The following is a 20047-nucleotide window of genomic DNA, read 5'->3' on the forward strand; positions in this document are numbered from 1 at the left end:
ATTCACTCCTAATATGTTCTCTAGCAGATATAGAAGAGGATGCAAAGCAATAGTGTGTGATTTGAAGCGCTGGGGATTCAGGCTTTACTCTATGTGATTTCTGCCATTGTAGCTCTGTTGCTACAGCCTTTACTTTGGGAACTTGACTCTGCGTGGTCATCTATGTTCAGCCCTATGGATGACATATGGATTAAAAGCACCATGCATGACACCTCATCTATAAACACTAGATGGCACTGCTGACAGCCTCTTTTTCTTTTCTACAGACAATTGAGTAACCGTGCCGTCAGTGGAAGTGGCTACCCGACTCTCATTACCAGTAACCTCAATGAAATGGTCATCAGTCAGTCAATGTACAAATCAAATGAGTATTCAATCCTAATATGTCCTCTAGCAGACATAGAAGAGGATGCAATGCAATAGTGTGTGATTTGAAGCCCTGGGGATTCAGGCTTTACTCTATGTGATGTCTGCCATTGTAGCTCTGTTGCTACAGCCTTTACTTTGGGAACTTGACTCTGCGTGGTCATCTATGTTCAGCCCTATGGATGACATATGGATTAAAAGCACCATGCATGACACCTCATCTATAAACACTAGATGGCACTGCTGACAGCCTCTTTTTCTTTTCTACAGACAATTGAGTAACCGTGCCGTCAGTGGAAGTGGCTACCCGACTCTCATTACCAGTAACCTGAATGAAATGGTCATCAGTCAGTCAATGTACAAATCAAATGAGTATTCAATCCTAATATGTCCTCTAACAGACATAGAAGAGGATGCAATGCAATAGTGTGTGATTTGAAGCCCTGGGGATTCAGGCTTTACTCTATGTGATGTCTGCCATTGTAGCTCTGTTGCTACAGCCTTTACTTTGGGAACTTGACTCTGCGTGGTCATCTATGTTCAGCCCTATGGATGACATATGGATTAAAAGCACCATGCATGACACCTCATCTATAAACACTAGATGGCACTGCTGACAGCCTCTTTTTCTTTTCTACAGACAATTGAGTAACCGTGCCGTCAGTGGAAGTGGCTACCCGACTCTCATTACCAGTAACCTGAATGAAATGGTCATCAGTCAGTCAATGTAGAAATCAAATGAGTATTCACTCCTAATATGTCAGCAGTGCCATCTATAAACACTAGATGGCACTGCTGACAGCCTCTTTTTCTTTTCTACAGACAATTGAGTAACCGTGCCGTCAGTGGAAGTGGCTACCCGACTCTCATTACCAGTAACCTGAATGAAATGGTCATCAGTCAGTCAATGTACAAATCAAATGAGTATTCACTCCTAATATGTCCTCTAGCAGACATAGAAGAGGATGCAAAGCAATAGTGTGTGATTTGAAGCGCTGGGGATTCAGGCTTTACTCTATGTGATTTCTGCCATTGTAGCTCTGTTGCTACAGCCTTTACTTTGGGAACTTGACTCTGCGTGGTCATCTATGTTCAGCCCTATGGATGACATATGGATTAAAAGCACCATGTATGACACCTCATCTATAAACACTAGATGGCACTGCTGACAGCCTCTTTTTCTTTTCTACAGACAATTGAGTAACCGTGCCGTCAGTGGAAGTGGCTACCCGACTCTCATTACCAGTAACCTGAATGAAATGGTCATCAGTCAGTCAATGTACAAATCAAATGAGTATTCACTCCTAATATGTCAGCAGTGCCATCTATAAACACTAGATGGCACTGCTGACAGCCTCTTTTTCTTTTCTACAGACAATTGAGTAACCGTGCCGTCAGTGGAAGTGGCTACCCGACTCTCATTACCAGTAACCTCAATGAAATGGTCATCAGTCAGTCAATGTACAAATCAAATGAGTATTCACTCCTAATATGTCCTCTAGCACACATAGAAGAGGATGCAATGCAATAGTGTGTGATTGGAAGCACTGGGGATTCAGGCTTTACTCTATGTGATTTCTGCCATTCTAGCTGTGTGTGGTCATCTATGTTCAGCCCTATGGATGACATATGGATTAAAAGCACCATGCATGACACCTCATCTATAAACACTAGATGGCACTGCTGACAGCCTTTTTTTCTTTTCTACAGATAATTGAGTAACCGTGCCGTCAGTGGAAGTGGCTACCCGACTCTCATTACCAGTAACCTCAATGAAATGGTGATCAGTCAGTCAATGTACAAATCAAATGAGTATTCACTCCTAATATAGAAGAGGATGCAATGCAATAAATTAATATATAAAGAATTAAGTAAACTTTATTCCTTCAGTGAAAAAAAACGCTCAAAATCAGAATGGTCTTCTGGGGCTTTATCTGCTGACCTCATTCTCCCATCACCCACAATATGGAATCAGGTTGTTAAATTTAAAACCATGCCCCTTTAATCAAGTTCTTTAATTAGAATCTTTACGCATTGATATCTATCTAAGACTCACCCATTGTTATAGACTGTGGGCCAGATTTATCATGACTCTGACGGCTCACTCCACTTTCACATATGGCTAAAATAAGTTTTAGCCAAGTCAGATTTATGATCGGCCCTTTAAGACTGTAATAAATGTGGTTTGACGGTAGCAGTTTATCCGTCAGTAAGCAGCTTTACAAAAGTCGCACATCTTTACGAAAATGTCGCACGTTTTTATGAAAAAGTCGCATGTTCTATTAAAAAGTCTCATAAGATAAGCATGGTCCTCACTGGAGTGAAATTGCCACTTTTTTGCGACTTTTTAAATAATCCCAATAGTAAATCTGTCTAGAAATTCATTTACATAAGAAAACACGCTCAATTTCAGAAAACTGGCGAGCATAGTGCAGAGCAGAAAAAAGTCGCAAAACCTAAAATATTGCGTCAGTGAGGACTATTAGGGCTCATGCACACGACCGTGTGCCGCCCGCATCAAGGACCCATTCACTTCAATGGGTCCAGGATCCGGGATATGAGTGCTACAGAGTGCTTCCATAGTGCTTCTGGCTGTGCCTCCACACTGCAAAAAACTTTAGTTTATAGCAAATGAATCATAATAAAATAGAAATTAATATATAAAGAATTAAGTGAACTTTATTCCTTCAGTGAAAAAAAACGCTCAAAATCAGAATGGTCTTCTGATGCTTTATCTGCTGACCTCATTTTCCCATCACCCACAATATGGAATCAGGTTAAGTTTAAAACCATGCCCCTTTAATCAAGTTCTCCAATTAGAATGTTTACACACTGATATTTATCTAAGACTCACCCATTGTTATAGACTGTGGGCCAGATTTATCATGACTCTGACGGCTCACTCCACTTTCACATATGGCTAAAGTAAGTTTTAGCCAAGTCAGATTTATGATCGGCCCTTTGAGACTGTAATAAATGTGGTTTGACGGTAGCAGTTTATCCGTCAGTAAGCAGCTTTACAAAAGTCGCACATCTTTACGAAAATGTCGCACGTTTTTATGAAAAAGTCGCATGTTCTATTAAAAAGTCTCATAAGATAAGCATGGTCTTTACTGGAGTGAAATTGCGACTTTTTTGCGACTTTTTAAATAATCCCAATAGTAAATCTGTCTAGAGATTCATTTACATAAGAAAACACGCCCAATTTCAGAAAACTGGCGAGCATAGTGCAGAGCAGAAAAAAGTCGCAAAACGTAAAATATTGCGTCAACAGTACCAGTGAGGACTATTAGGGCTCATGCACACGACCGTGTGCCGCCCGCATCAAGGACCCATTCACTTCAATGGGTCCAGGATCCGGGATATGAGTGCTACAGAGTGCTTCCATAGTGCTTCTGGCTGTGCCTCCGCACTGCAAAAAACTTTAGTTTATAGCAAATGAATCATAATAAAATAGAAATTAATATATAAAGAATTAAGTGAACTTTATTCCTTCAGTGAAAAAAAACGCTCAAAATCAGAATGGTCTTCTGATGCTTTATCTGCTGACCTCATTCTTCCATCACCCACAATATGGAATCAGGTTACGTTTAAAACCATGCCCCTTTAATCAAGTTGTCCAATTAGAATCTTTCCACACTGATATTTATCTAAGACTCACCCATTGTTATATAGACTGTGTGTCCAGGGTGCTCCCAGACAGTTTTTTGAACTTGCTGAAAAGGGAGCTCTCTAAACCTGTCTATGCTTTTTGGATAATTTTCCAACTTTTGCTATTTTCTTTTTGTGATTTACTTCATTTATAGATTTTGATTTTTTATATTCTTACATTTTGTCTATTGACAACTATTTCTGCAGTTTATTGTTTCGTTTCCAAAAGGGGAAATCTTTAGGATATTCAAGGAATAATCATGGAGTCTGTATCCAAAACGTAAGTACATGTATTTGTTATTAGTATGCATTTTAAAATAGACTAAAGTTGTATGTAAAATATGTGTTTTTGCTTTGATTCAAATTTTGAGGGCTAATGTTTTGTTTGATGATCTATACCAGTGGTGGGCAAACTTTTTGGTCAACTGAGCCAAGCTAGCTATTTGCGGTCCGCAGCACAGGCACGGCGCCCTTACATTCCTGGGCATGAGCCCAGAGTGTTTTTACATACTTTTATATGTACTTGCTTTTATTTGGATCTTGATTATTATTTCATTTTATCTTTATCATTTTTTACTTTTATTAAACTTGTGAGCACCGTGGGGATCTAAGCTCCTGGCAGAGTGTTGGGGCGGCATATTCTGAGCTCTATGTGTATATAATTGTAGCAATGGTCTATTGAGACCTGAAATCCCTATAGGGGTCCCTAACAAATGTTAAAATTTTTGTCTTTATTATTTAATGGACAAAACACACTATAAAGAAAAAACAATTCACTTTAAAATTATCAGTGTAACAGCGTACACGCGGGGTTGTGTGATTACAATTGCAAGGTGTGATAACATACACAGTATATTTGATATATCCCCCCCCCCCCCTAAATGTATGGGATGGTATTACCACTGGCAGTTACTAGTTCAAAATACTGACAGTGGATCAACTGCAGGGGCACTGGTGAGTATGTCTCTCCTGCCAATGTTCACTGCTATCTGGTCCCTAGATCAGGGTTACCAAGCAGCTAGCATAATTGCTGGTCCCCTATATTGGGTGGCTGTTTCTCTCAGCCGCAGGGCTAACACAATGTCACCAGTCTCCCTAGCCACTGTTTGACTCCTTTCTTGCACTGATTTCAAACTGTGCTCCTTCCTCTATTGCTGTGTCATAGAGGCATCAATTTCACTGTGGTCAAATTCCTATGCTGTCACACTCTCCTTATCTACTCGGCTGATTGCCGCCGCATGCTAGTAACAATTCCCTTACGCTGTACACTGCAGTGCCCCTGTAGTTGATCCACTGTCAGTATTTTGAACTAGTAACTGCCAGTGGTAATACCATCCCATACCTTTAGGGGGGAGGAGATATACCCTATCAAGGGATCCCATCAAATATACTGTGTATGTTATCTCACCTTGCAATTGTAATCACACAACCCCGCGTGTACACTGTTACACTGATAATTTTAAAGTGAATTGTTTTTTCTTTATAGTGTGTTTTGTCCATTAAATAATAAAGACAAAAATTTTAACATTTGTTAGGGACCCCTATATGGATTTCAGGTCTCAATAGACCATTGCTACAATTATATAAATATCCCGAGGGTCTCTAAAAGGGACTTTGATTAAACTATGTGTATATAAGCTCCTGTCAGTTCAGTTTGTGGAGGAAGGAGTTTTTTCCATTTCACAGTATGGGATATATAATTTACATCTTAATAGTACTGGTGTTTTTGCATGTGGCAATGCTCATGTTATTATCATGAAGTTGTATTATTCTAGCATGACACCTTCTAACAAAAAACTAGGAATTATCATATCTTAAAGGTGGCAAAATTTCACACTTATTCAGGGAGCGGTTTCTGTTCACACCTACCCCTCCCTATTGCAGTGGTGGGCCAAAAATACCAACCTTATTCCATCAGTGAAAACAAAAACAGAATTTATCTTGTGGGTCACCAAAACTTTAGTTTATTGCAATTAAATCATAATAAAATAGAAATTAATATATAAAAAAATAAGTAAACTTTATTCCTTCAGTGAATAAAATCACTCATAATCTGAATGGTCTTCTGGGGCTTTATCTGCTGACCTCATTCTCCCCTCACCCCCAATATGGAACCAAGTTGCTAAGTTTAAAACATGCCCCTTTAATCAAGTTGTCCAATTAGAATATTTACACATTGATCTTTATCTAAGACATACACACATTGTTAAATAACTTGCTGTAAAAGCTGCTCTCTAAACCATTAATAGATCTTTTTGTGACTTATGTTTTGATTCCTATTGTGAGGGCTAATTTTTTTCTAAGGTCCTGGGGCAGGGGTTCCACAGGAATTAATGTGCAAAAAAAATAAAAAATTAATAAAAATAAACTATATATTTTTTTGTCTTTAAACAGCAAAAACAGAACTCCACAGACATGCCCTGTCTGCTATAGACCACACAAGATTCTCTCAACACATCTGAAAAGAAAGTGTATGAGACTGAGCACAGATGAAGCCAGGAAAGCGGCATTAGAATCGGCCAAGAAGACCCTGGTCAATATAGCATCGAAGGGCACTACCATTTCTTACGATGAGATCATGTCTCTAGGATCTCTGGAAAAAGTTGTACCTTTTCTAGAGGACAGAGGCTTTATAATATCAGACAAGCCGGCTTCAAACAGGTATGTGCTACCTCTTTGCCTATCGTCTCATGTGTGAGTCCATCCCAGTACCCAAATTCATATTTTATATTTTATATATTATAGGAATGTCAGACAAGAGATAACACCTACCTCTGTGTCTGCTGCCACCTCCACATTGCAAGCAGTGGCCTCTCAAGTACAGCCACTTCACACGGAAGACGACGAGGACACATTCCAACCTCAAGAAGATTTGGAGGTCGCACATGGCAATGTGGAGCCTGAAGAAGAAATTGAGGATGTGCCAGCCGAGACCGAGGACCAAGATATAGAAGAGAGAGACAGCATTCCAGAAGAAGACCACGAGGAAGGACAAGAAAGAAGACAAGATGAAGAAATTGAGGAAATTGATAACCTCGATAGTGAGACACAGAGGTCAGTGTTTTGCGACAGCCTATGTCTTCTCAGTATTGGTAAAATGTCTTTAGTCTAACTAGTTGCATTTTCCTTCTGAATTATAGAATCCTACAGACAAAATGGACAGTGAATACAAGAAAGAAGATGATGGCTGAAGGGTTGTACCAACGTCATTCATTAGACAACCCAATGCTGAAGGGCTTTGCCTCCTATCTGAAGGACACTTTGAAGGTCAATAATTATAAACAGGAGGTTGAAGATGTTGCAAGGTTCCTTTTTTACATGAACCCAAAGACCGTAAACCTACAGTTCGTGAAGGATGTGGAAAAGGCCAACGCCTTCTTTACCAAGCTGAGGGATTTGAATCTTGCAAACCAGACCATCTTCAACTACCTGAAACATGTCCGGAGGTTTATGACCTATCAGCTAAGATCCACCAACCTCTTTACCAAACATCCAAATTTGTATAAGTCCTGCGAATTCTTTCACAAGGTGACCGATGACATACAAAAGAGGTTGTCAAAGGGCATTTCTAGAGAGGTTGTCAGCAAACGGTGAGCTATTCTCTCTCTCTCTCTCTGTACATATATACATACAGTAATATATGCTTATTTTATATAGTAATATCATATGTATCTTATTTTTAGGTACCAGGCATTGACAACCACTTCAAAGACACCCCAGGAATGTCGCAGGCTTCTAGATGTGGCAAAACCATCATTCTCACAGTGTTTCAAGGATGTCCAAGGTAGAAACACTGATCGAGAAACATATCTAGAAATTCTTTATTATTTGGAGGCCCTGCTTATATTGAAACATCTACAACGACCAGGGGTAGTGCAAAATATGACCGTGAGTAACTTTTTCATCCTCTTTCTTTATTCTTATTGTTGGTTTGCTTTTGTGTCCATTAAACTTTTCTAACTCTTGGCTCTTAGGTTTCTGAGCGGAAAGAACGAATCTCCCACACATATAATGGGGAAGATCTTGCTATAGTCGGTGTTAAGTTACACAAGACAGCTTCACAACAAGTGGCTACTTTTGTACTAAACAAGGAGGAAGAAATGGTAAGCTTTCTCTAAGGTTATAGGTTAACATAATATTGAAATAAGGCATTTTAATAATTTCTCATGCCTTTTTTTTATAAACCCCCTCCCCCCCCCCCACAGTGGTTTAAAGTCTACTTTGAAAAAGCTAGACCAAAGTTGCTACAGAAAGACTCTCCAAAGGATACATTCTTCATATCGACCTCTGGAAAAGAGATTTATAACGTTTCCAATGACATCATGCGGTACCACAAGAAGTAAGATTAAAAAAAAATCACTTATCATTTTCAAAGTGTAAATATAGTGTAATATCTTATGTGTTTACCATTTTCTTTTTAATCCTAGATTCAAACTTCCCAACATCTCTAGCCAGCTTGTCAGGAGGGTTTGTGAAACTTGGACCATTCCTCATTATTCAGACTCCGAAAAGAATATGTTTTCAAAATATCTGGCACATACCAACCTCACGGCCGAACGAAGCTATAGGGAGAAGACGCTAACGGATATTTGCCATGGCTACCAACTAGTAATACAAGCAGGGCAAGTGACGAGTGATGAGCCACAAGCCAGCACCTCAAGGTACTTGATTGTTGAAGTAAAAACAATTATTGCTCTGCAACCTTGATTACTAAGTAATTTGCATTTTATCTGTTTCCTATGCAGACATCTGGATCCAGAAGAACATCGAGAAAGCCAGGATGATCACAGTGAGCAAGACGAGGACATCACTTCCCAGAACACCTCAAGGTACTTGATTGTGGGAGTAAAAACAATTCTTGCTTTGCAATATTGATTGCTAAGCCCTTTGTGTTTTATATGTTTCCTATAAAGAAATCGGGATTCTGAAGATCGTCAGGCAAGCCAGGATGAGGACTCTACTTCAAAGGATGAGAACAGCAACGAAGACGAGGACATCACTTCCCAGGACACAATCAGTGACGAGGATGATACTGGCTGGACTTCAAGGTGAATAGACTGTCCAAATAATATCATTGTGTTTTGCTAATGAGTGAATGCTTTCCATGATTGTATATTAACGTTCATTTATGTTTTATTGCAGAGCACCAACTCCCATAGTGCCAGCGATGTCAACAAGGTCCTGTGGGAAAAGGCAGAAAGCACCATCAAGCTCTAGCAGGTAACTAAACCACACATTGATTGATTTTATTTATAATCACAAATTTTCCACTGAATGTTCTGATATCAGGTTATAAAAGACTGAATTGACTGTCCAAATAATATCTTTTTTTTTTTTTTTGCTAATTAGTGGATGCTTTCTATCATTGCATATTAATGTTCATTTATGTTTTATTGCAGAGAAAAGACTCCCTCATTGCCAGCGCTCTCAACAAGGTCCCATGGGCAGAGGCAGACAGCACCAACAAGATCTAGCCTGTAACTATACCAAACATTGATTGATTTCATTTAGTGGATAATCAAAAATCTTCCAGTGAATGTCCTGATATCAGGTTATAATGTTGGACTTTCTTCTTTCTTTTTCCTCAGGACTAAATGTTGCCGGAGAAGTACTCGACTACGAAGATAACGACCTTCTATAGTCCAGCCAAGGGCTATATTTTACGCATTATGTTTTATAAAAATACCAACAGTGTTTTGATGTTTTTTATGCTTTCTATGATTGCATATTAATGTTCATTTATGTTTTATTGCAGAGCAAAAACACCCTCATTGTCAGCGATGTGAACGAGGTCCGGGAGGCAGAGGCAGACAGCATCAGCAAGCTCTAGTATATACCAGACATTGATTGATTTTATTAGGTGCATAATCATAAATCTTCAAGTGGATGTTCTGATATCAGGTTGTAACGTTGGACTTTCTTCTTTCTTTTTCCTCAGAAGGACTGAAGATTGCGGGATAAGTACTCAACTTTGAAGATGATAAGCTTCTATAGTCCAACCATGGACTATAATTTACGCGCTACGTTGTATACAAACGCACACTGTTTTACTGTTATATATGGACTACTTCCTATCCTGGGAACCCATCTGTTTAGGAAGTGCATGAAGCGCATAGCAGCGATGATGAGAGATCAAGACAACCCTGACAGAGGCCAAAATAAAGTTGGTCAATGATGTATCATGGTGCTTGCTATGAGGATCGCTGAGCTGTTATGAGACAAAAATGCAAGGAAAATATGATTGGGTTCCTAAGGAAAGACAGACAGATTATTCATCTCTATCTATATTCATTTATTAGGTTACTATAGATTACTGATGGGGTTTGATGAATAAATACAATTTCATTATTTTTGGCAATATGATAATGGGGTTTGTTGGGGGTTTGAGATAATGGTGTTTGTTTAATAAATGCACTTTCATAATTTTTTGGTGTCTTGGTTAATGAGGATTGATCAATAAATATATTCTTTTTTATTAAACACTTTGTGTCTGGAAGTTTATTAGGGCACATTTAGGATAATGGGTTTAGGTATATGGCAGGTCACTTTATGGAAATCTCGTAGCTCTATATCTCCTCTATTAACCCTGATAATATGAGCTTCCTATCCCCAAAATGGGCTGCTGCACAGGACATCAATGGGGGGGTCACTTTATGGAAATCTCTTCCCTGAAAAGGTAAATCCTAGGCCTACGAAATATCCCCGAATTTGACCTGCTTCCATTCCTCAAAGGAATAACCCACAGACAAGCTTCAGTGCTCATCCTGTACCCCCATATCTCCTTTATTAACCCTGAAAATATGAGCTTCCTAACCCCAAATAGGGTTGCTGGACAGGACATCAATGGGGGGGTCACTTTATGGAAATCTCTTTCCTAAAAAGGTAAATCCAAGGCCTACTAAATAACCCCAAATTTGACCTGCTTCCATTCCTCAAAGGAAGGACCCACAGACAAGCTTTAGTGCCCATCCTGTACCCCCATATCTCCTCTATTTACCCTGCAAATATGAGCTTCCTAACCCCAAAGAGGGCTAGTGGAAAGGACATCAATGTGTGGTCACTTTATGGAAATCTCATCCCTGAAAAAGCAAATCCTAGGCCTACGAAATATCCCCGAATTTGACCTGCTTCCATTCCTCAAAGGAATAACCCACAGACAAGCTTTAGTGCTCATCCTGTACCCCCATATCTCCTTTATTAACCCTGAAAATATGAGCTTCCTAACCCCAAATAGGGTTGCTGGACAGGACATCAATGGGGGGTCACTTTATGGAAATCTCTTTCCTAAAAAGGTAAATCCAAGGCCTACTAAATAACCCCAAATTTGACCTGCTTCCATTCCTCAAAGGAATAACCCACAGACAAGCTTCAGTGCTCATCCTGTACCCCCATATCTCCTTTATTAACCCTGAAAATATGAGCTTCCTAACCCCAAATAGGGTTGCTGGACAGGACATCAATGGGGGGTCACTTTATGGAAATCTCTTTCCTAAAAAGGTAAATCCAAGGCCTACTAAATAACCCCAAATTTGACCTGCTTCCATTCCTCAAAGGAAGGACCCACAGACAAGCTTTAGTGCCCATCCTGTACCCCCATATCTCCTCTATTTACCCTGCAAATATGAGCTTCCTAACCCCAAAGAGGGCTAGTGGAAAGGACATCAATGTGTGGTCACTTTATGGAAATCTCATCCCTGAAAAGGCAAATCCTAGGCCTACGAAATATCCCCGAATTTGACCTGCTTCCATTCCTCAAAGGAATAACCCACAGACAAGCTTCAGTGCTCATCCTGTACCCCCATATCTCCTTTATTAACCCTGAAAATATGAGCTTCCTAACCCCAAATAGGGTTGCTGGACAGGACATCAATGGGGGGTCACTTTATGGAAATCTCTTTCCTAAAAAGGTAAATCCAAGGCCTACTAAATAACCCCAAATTTGACCTGCTTCCATTCCTCAAAGGAAGGACCCACAGACAAGCTTTAGTGCCCATCCTGTACCCCCATATCTCCTCTATTTACCCTGCAAATATGAGCTTCCTAACCCCAAAGAGGGCTAGTGGAAAGGACATCAATGTGTGGTCACTTTATGGAAATCTCATCCCTGAAAAGGCAAATCCTAGGCCTACGAAATATCCCCGAATTTGACCTGCTTCCATTCCTCAAAGGAATAACCCACAGACAAGCTTCAGTGCTCATCCTGTACCCCCATATCTCCTTTATTAACCCTGAAAATATGAGCTTCCTAACCCCAAATAGGGTTGCTGGACAGGACATCAATGGGGGGTCACTTTATGGAAATCTCTTTCCTAAAAAGGTAAATCCTAGGCCTACTAAATAACCCCAAATTTGACCTGCTTCCATTCCTCAAAGGAAGGACCCACAGACAAGCTTTAGTGCCCATCCTGTACCCCCATATCTCCTCTATTAACCATGCAAATATGAGCTTCCTAACCCCAAAGAGGGCTAGTGGAAAGGACATCAATGTGTGGTCACTTTATGGAAATCTCATCCCTGAAAAGGCAAATCCTAGGCCTACGAAATATCCCCGAATTTGACCTGCTTCCATTCCTCAAAGGAATAACCCACAGACAAGCTTCAGTGCTCATCCTGTACCCCCATATCTCCTTTATTAACCCTGAAAATATGAGCTTCCTAACCCCAAATAGGGTTGCTGGACAGGACATCAATGGGGGGTCACTTTATGGAAATCTCTTTCCTAAAAAGGTAAATCCAAGGCCTACTAAATAACCCCAAATTTGACCTGCTTCCATTCCTCAAAGGAAGGACCCACAGACAAGCTTTAGTGCCCATCCTGTACCCCCATATCTTCTCTATTTACCCTGCAAATATGAGCTTCCTAACCCCAAAGAGGGCTAGTGGAAAGGACATCAATGTGTGGTCACTTTATGGAAATCTCATCCCTGAAAAGGCAAATCCTAGGCCTACGAAATATCCCCGAATTTGACCTGCTTCCATTCCTCAAAGGAATAACCCACAGACAAGCTTCAGTGCTCATCCTGTACCCCCATATCTCCTTTATTAACCCTGAAAATATGAGCTTCCTAACCCCAAATAGGGTTGCTGGACAGGACATCAATGGGGGGTCACTTTATGGAAATCTCTTTCCTAAAAAGGTAAATCCAAGGCCTACTAAATAACCCCAAATTTGACCTGCTTCCATTCCTCAAAGGAAGGACCCACAGACAAGCTTTAGTGCCCATCCTGTACCCCCATATCTCCTCTATTTACCCTGCAAATATGAGCTTCCTAACCCCAAAGAGGGCTAGTGGAAAGGACATCAATGTGTGGTCACTTTATGGAAATCTCATCCCTGAAAAGGCAAATCCTAGGCCTACGAAATATCCCCGAATTTGACCTGCTTCCATTCCTCAAAGGAATAACCCACAGACAAGCTTCAGTGCTCATCCTGTACCCCCATATCTCCTTTATTAACCCTGAAAATATGAGCTTCCTAACCCCAAATAGGGTTGCTGGACAGGACATCAATGGGGGGTCACTTTATGGAAATCTCTTTCCTAAAAAGGTAAATCCAAGGCCTACTAAATAACCCCAAATTTGACCTGCTTCCATTCCTCAAAGGAAGGACCCACAGACAAGCTTTAGTGCCCATCCTGTACCCCCATATCTCCTCTATTTACCCTGCAAACCACTGGAACAGGCCACTGTCACATATTTAGGCCCAGGCACCCAGGCAGAGGAGAGAGGTCCCATAACAGAGATTCAGGCTTCATGTCAGCAGAGAATCAGTCTTCATGTCATAGCAGAGAATCAGGCATCACGTCACCCACCACTGGAACAGGCCACTGTCACATATTTAGGCCCCGGCACCCAGACAGAGGACAGAGGTCCCGTAACAGAGAATCTGGCTTCATGTCAGCACAGAATCAGTCTTCATGTCATAGCAGAGAATCAGGCTTCACGTCACCCACCACTGGAACAGGCCACTGTCACATATTTAGGCCCCGGCACCCAGACGGAGGAGAAAGGTCCCGTAACAGAGAATCTGGCTTTATATCAGCACAGAATCAGTCTTCATGTCATAGCAGAGAATCAGGCTTCATGTCACCCACCACTGGAACAGGCCACTGTCACATATTTAGGCTTAGGCACCCAGGCAGAGGAGAGAGGTCCCATAACAGAGATTCTGGCTTCATGTCAGCACAGAATCAGTCTTCATGTCATAGCAGAGAATCAGGCTTCACGTCACACACCACTGGAACAGGCCACAGTCACACATTTAGGCCCCGGCACCCAGACAGAGGAGAGAGGTCCCGTAACAGAGAATCTGGCTTCATGTCAGCACAGAATCAGTCTTTATGTCATAGCAGAGAATCAGGCTTCACGTCACCCACCACTGGAAAAGCCCACTGTCACACATTTAGGCCCTGGCACCCAGACAGAGGAGAGAGGTCCCGTAACAGAGAATCTGGCTTCATGACAGCACAGAATCAGTCTTCATGTCATAGCAGAGAATCAGGCTTCACGTCACCCACCACTGGAACAGGCCACTGTCACATATTTAGGCTTAGGCACCCAGGCAGATGAGAGATGTTCCATAACAGAGATTCAGGCTTCATGTCAGCAGAGAATCAGTCTTCATTTCATAACAGAGAATCAGGCTTCACGTCACCCACCACTGGAACAGGCCACTGTCACATATTTAGGCCCAGGCACCCAGACAGAGGAGAGAGGTCCCGTAACAGAGAATCTGGCTTCATGTCAGCACAGAATCAGTCTTCATGTCATAGCAGAGAATCAGGCTTCACGTCACCCACCACTGGAACAGGCCACTGTCACACATTTTGGCCCTGGCACCCAGACAGAGGAGAGAGGTCCCGTAACAGAGAATCTGGCTTCATGTCAGCACAGAATCAGTCTTCATGTCATAGCAGAGAATCAGGCTTCACGTCACCCACCACTGGAACAGGCCACTGTCACATATTTAGGCCCCGGCACCCAGACGGAGGAGAAAGGTCCCGTAACAGAGAATCTGGCTTCATGTCAGCACAGAATCAGTCTTCATGTCATAGCAGAGTATCAGCCTTCACGTCACACACCACTGGAACAGGCCACTGTCACATATTTAGGCCCAGGCACCCAGGCAGAGGAGAGAGGTCCCATAACAGAGATTCAGGCTTCATGTCAGCAGAGAATCAGTCTTCATGTCATAGCAGAGAATCAGGCTTCAAGTCACCCACCACTGGAACAGGCCACTGTCACATATTTAGGCCCCGGCACCCAGACAGAGGAGAGAGGTCCCGTAACAGAGAATCTGGCTTCATGTCAGCACAGAATCAGTCTTCATGTCATAGCAGAGAATCAGGCTTCACGTCACCCACCACTGGAACAGGCAACTGTCACATATTTAGGCCCAGGCACCCAGGCAGAGGAGAGAGGTCCCATAACAGAGATTCAGGCTTCATGTCAGCAGAGAATCAGTCTTCATGTCATAGCAGAGAATCAGGCTTCACGTCACCCACCACTGGAATAGGCCATTGTCACATATTTAGGCCCCGGCACCCAGACAGAGGAGAGAGGTCCCGTAACAGAGAATCTGGCTTTATGTCAGCACAGAATCAGTCTTCATGTCATAGCAGAGAATCAGGCTTCACGTCACCCACCACTGGAACAGGCCACTGTCACATATTTAGGCCCAGGCACCCAGGCAGAGTAGATAGGTCCCATTACAGAGATTCAGGCTTCATGTCAGCAGAGAATCAGTCTTCATGTCATAGCAGAGAATCAGGCTTCACGTCACCCACCACTGGAACAGGCCACTGTCACATATTTAGGCCCAGGCACCCAGGCAGAGGAGAAAGGTCCCATAACAGAGATTCAGGTTTCATGTCAGCAGAGAATTAGTCTTCATGTCATAGCAGAGAATCAGGCTTCACGTCACCAACCACTGGAACAGGCCACTGTCACATATTTAGGCCCAGGCACCCAGACAGAGGAGAGAGGTCCCGTAACAGAGAATCTGGCTTCATGTCAGCACAGAATCAGTCTTCATGTCATAGCAGAGAATCAGGCTTCACGTCACCCACCACTGGAACAGGCCACTGTCACATATTTAGGCCCAGGCACCCAGGCAGAGGAGAGAGGTCCCATAACAGAGATTCAGGCTTCATGTCAGCAGAGAATCAGTCTTCATGTCATAGCAGAGAATCAGGCATCACGTCACCCACCACTGGAACAGGCCACTGTCACATATTTAGGCCCCGGCACCCAGACAGAGGACAGAGGTCCCGTAACAGAGAATCTGGCTTCATGTCAGCACAGAATCAGTCTTCATGTCATAGCAGAGAATCAGGCTTCACGTCACCCACCACTGGAACAGGCCACTGTCACATATTTAGGCCCCGGCACCCAGACGGAGGAGAGAGGTCCCGTAACAGAGAATCTGGCTTTATATCAGCACAGAATCAGTCTTCATGTCATAGCAGAGAATCAGGCTTCATGTCACCCACCACTGGAACAGGCCACTGTCACATATTTAGGCTTAGGCACCCAGGCAGAGGAGAGAGGTCCCATAACAGAGATTCTGGCTTCATGTCAGCACAGAATCAGTCTTCATGTCATAGCAGAGAATCAGGCTTCACGTCACCCACCACTGGAACAGGCCACTGTCACATATTTAGGCCCCGGCACCCAGACGGAGGAGAGAGGTCCCGTAACAGAGAATCTGGCTTTATATCAGCACAGAATCAGTCTTCATGTCATAGCAGAGAATCAGGCTTCATGTCACCCACCACTGGAACAGGCCACTGTCACATATTTAGGCTTAGGCACCCAGGCAGAGGAGAGAGGTCCCATAACAGAGATTCTGGCTTCATGTCAGCACAGAATCAGTCTTCATGTCATAGCAGAGAATCAGGCTTCACGTCACACACCACTGGAACAGGCCACAGTCACACATTTAGGCCCCGGCACCCAGACAGAGGAGAGAGGTCCCGTAACAGAGAATCTGGCTTCATGTCAGCACAGAATCAGTCTTCATGTCATAGCAGAGAATCAGGCTTCACGTCACCCACCACTGGAACAGGCCACTGTCACACATTTTGGCCCTGGCACCCAGACAGAGGAGAGAGGTCCCGTAACAGAGAATCTGGCTTCATGTCAGCACAGAATCAGTCTTCATGTCATAGCAGAGAATCAGGCTTCACGTCACCCACCACTGGAACAGACCACTGTCACATATTTAGGCCCCGGCACCCAGACGGAGGAGAAAGGTCCCGTAACAGAGAATCTGGCTTCATGTCAGCACAGAATCAGTCTTCATGTCATAGCAGAGAATCAGCCTTCACGTCACACACCACTGGAACAGGCCACTGTCACATATTTAGGCCCAGGCACCCAGGCAGAGGAGAGAGGTCCCATAACAGAGATTCAGGCTTCATGTCAGCAGAGAATCAGTCTTCATGTCATAGCAGAGAATCAGGCTTCAAGTCACCCACCACTGGAACAGGCCACTGTCACATATTTAGGCCCCGGCACCCAGACAGAGGAGAGAGGTCCCGTAACAGAGAATCTGGCTTCATGTCAGCACAGAATCAGTCTTCATGTCATAGCAGAGAATCAGGCTTCACGTCACCCACCACTGGAACAGGCAACTGTCACATATTTAGGCCCAGGCACCCAGGCAGAGGAGAGAGGTCCCATAACAGAGATTCAGGCTTCATGTCAGCAGAGAATCAGTCTTCATGTCATAGCAGAGAATCAGGCTTCACGTCACCCACCACTGGAATAGGCCATTGTCACATATTTAGGCCCCGGCACCCAGACAGAGGAGAGAGGTCCCGTAACAGAGAATCTGGCTTTATGTCAGCACAGAATCAGTCTTCATGTCATAGCAGAGAATCAGGCTTCACGTCACCCACCACTGGAACAGGCCACTGTCACATATTTAGGCCCAGGCACCCAGGCAGAGTAGATAGGTCCCATTACAGAGATTCAGGCTTCATGTCAGCAGAGAATCAGTCTTCATGTCATAGCAGAGAATCAGGCTTCACGTCACCCACCACTGGAACAGGCCACTGTCACATATTTAGGCCCAGGCACCCAGGCAGAGGAGAAAGGTCCCATAACAGAGATTCAGGTTTCATGTCAGCAGAGAATTAGTCTTCATGTCATAGCAGAGAATCAGGCTTCACGTCACCAACCACTGGAACAGGCCACTGTCACATATTTAGGCCCAGGCACCCAGACAGAGGAGAGAGGTCCCGTAACAGAGAATCTGGCTTCATGTCAGCACAGAATCAGTCTTCATGTCATAGCAGAGAATCAGGCTTCACGTCACCCACCACTGGAACAGGCCACTGTCACATATTTAGGCCCAGGCACCCAGGCAGAGGAGACAGGTCCCATAACAGAGATTCAGTCTTCATGTCAGCAGAGAATCAGTCTTCATGTCATATCAGAGAATCAGGCTTCACGTCACCCACCACTGGAACAGGCCACTGTCACATATTTAGGCCCAGGCACCCAGGCAGAGGAGAGAGGTCCCATAACAGAGATTCAGGCTTCATGTCAGCAGAGAATCAGTCTTCATGTCATAGCAGAGAATCAGGATTCACGTCACCCACCACTGGAACAGGCCACTTTAACATATTTAGGCCCAGGCACACAGACAGAGGAGAGAGGTCCCGTAACAGAGAATCTGGCTTCATGTCAGCACAGAATCAGTCTTCATGTCATAGCAGAGAATCAGGCTTCATGTCACCCACCACTGGAACAGGCCACTGTCACATATTTAGGCCCAGGCACCCAGACAGAGGAGAGAGGTCCCATAACAGAGATTCAGGCTTCAAGTCAGCAGAGAATCAGTCTTCATGTTATAGAAGAGAATCAGGCTTCACGTCACCCACCACTGGAACAGGCCACTGTCACATATTTAGGCCCTGGCACCCAGACAGAGGAGAGAGGTCCCGTAACAGAGAATCAGGCTTCATGTCAGCACAGAATCAGTCTTCATGTCATAGCAGAGAATCAGGCTTCACGTCACCCACCACTGGAACAGGCCACTGTCACATATTTAGGCCCGGGCACCCAGGCAGAGGAGAGAGGTCCCATAACAAAGATTCAGGCTTCATGTCAGCAGAGAATCAGTCTTCATGTCATAGCAGAGAATCAGGCTTCACGTCACCCACCACTGGAACAGGCCACTGTCACATATTTAGGCCCAGGCACCCAGACAGAGGAGAGAAGTCCTGTAACAGAGACTCTGGCTTCATGTCAGCACAGAATCAGTCTTCATGTCATAGCAGAGAATCAGGCTTCACGTCACCCACCACTGGAACAGGCCACTGTCACACATTTAGGCCCTGGCACCCAGACAGAGGAGAGAGGTCCCGTAACAGAGAATCAGGCTTCATGTCAGCACAGAATCAGTCTTCATGTCATAGCAGAGAATCAGGCTTCACATCACCCACCACTGGAACAGGCCACTGTCACACATTTAGGCTCTGGCACCCAGACAGAGGAGAGAGGTCCAGTAACAGAGAATCAGGCTTCATGTCAGCACAGAATCAGTCTTCATGTCATAGCAGAGAATCAGGCTTCACGTCACCCACCACTGGAACAGGCCACTGTCACATATTTAGGCCCCGGCACCCAGACGGAGGAGAGAGGTCCCGTAACAGAGAATCTGGCTTCATGTCAGCACAGAATCAGTCTTCATGTCAAAGCAGAGATCAGGCTTCACGTCACACACCACTGGAACAGGCCACTGTCACATATTTAGGTCCAGGCACCCAGGCAGAGGAGAGAGGTCCCATAACAGAGATTCAGGCTTCATGGCAGCAGAGAATCAGTCTTCATGTCATAGCAGAGAATCAGGCTTCACGTTACCCACCACTTGAACAGGCCACTGTCACATATTTAGGCCCAGGCACCCAGACAGAGGAGAGAGGTCCCGTAACAGAGAATCTCTCCTAATGTCAGCACAGAATCAGTCTTCATGTCATAGCAGAGAATCAGGCTTCACGTCACCCACCACTGGAACAGGCCA

At 43.7% G+C, this 20047-nt stretch overlaps 1 protein-coding gene across 1 annotated transcript; it reads left to right on the plus strand.

Annotated features, from left to right (window-relative positions):
• The first annotated feature begins 3938 nt into the window (after positions 1 to 3938).
• LOC120985009 lies at positions 3939 to 9645 on the plus strand. The gene is made up of 12 exons (XM_040413453.1): positions 3939 to 4297; positions 6412 to 6678; positions 6763 to 7071; positions 7158 to 7607; positions 7701 to 7905; positions 7992 to 8120; positions 8223 to 8356; positions 8445 to 8678; positions 8763 to 8846; positions 8931 to 9065; positions 9160 to 9237; positions 9606 to 9645. Exons 1-12 carry the CDS (start codon positions 4278 to 4280, stop codon positions 9643 to 9645), a joined length of 2085 nt encoding a protein of 694 aa, XP_040269387.1. The 5' UTR covers positions 3939 to 4277.
• Positions 9646 to 20047: the final 10402 nt, after the last annotated feature.

The sequence above is a fragment of the Bufo bufo genome, unplaced genomic scaffold, assembly GCF_905171765.1.
Source record: "Bufo bufo unplaced genomic scaffold, aBufBuf1.1, whole genome shotgun sequence".
Classification (NCBI taxonomy): Eukaryota; Metazoa; Chordata; class Amphibia; order Anura; family Bufonidae; genus Bufo; species Bufo bufo.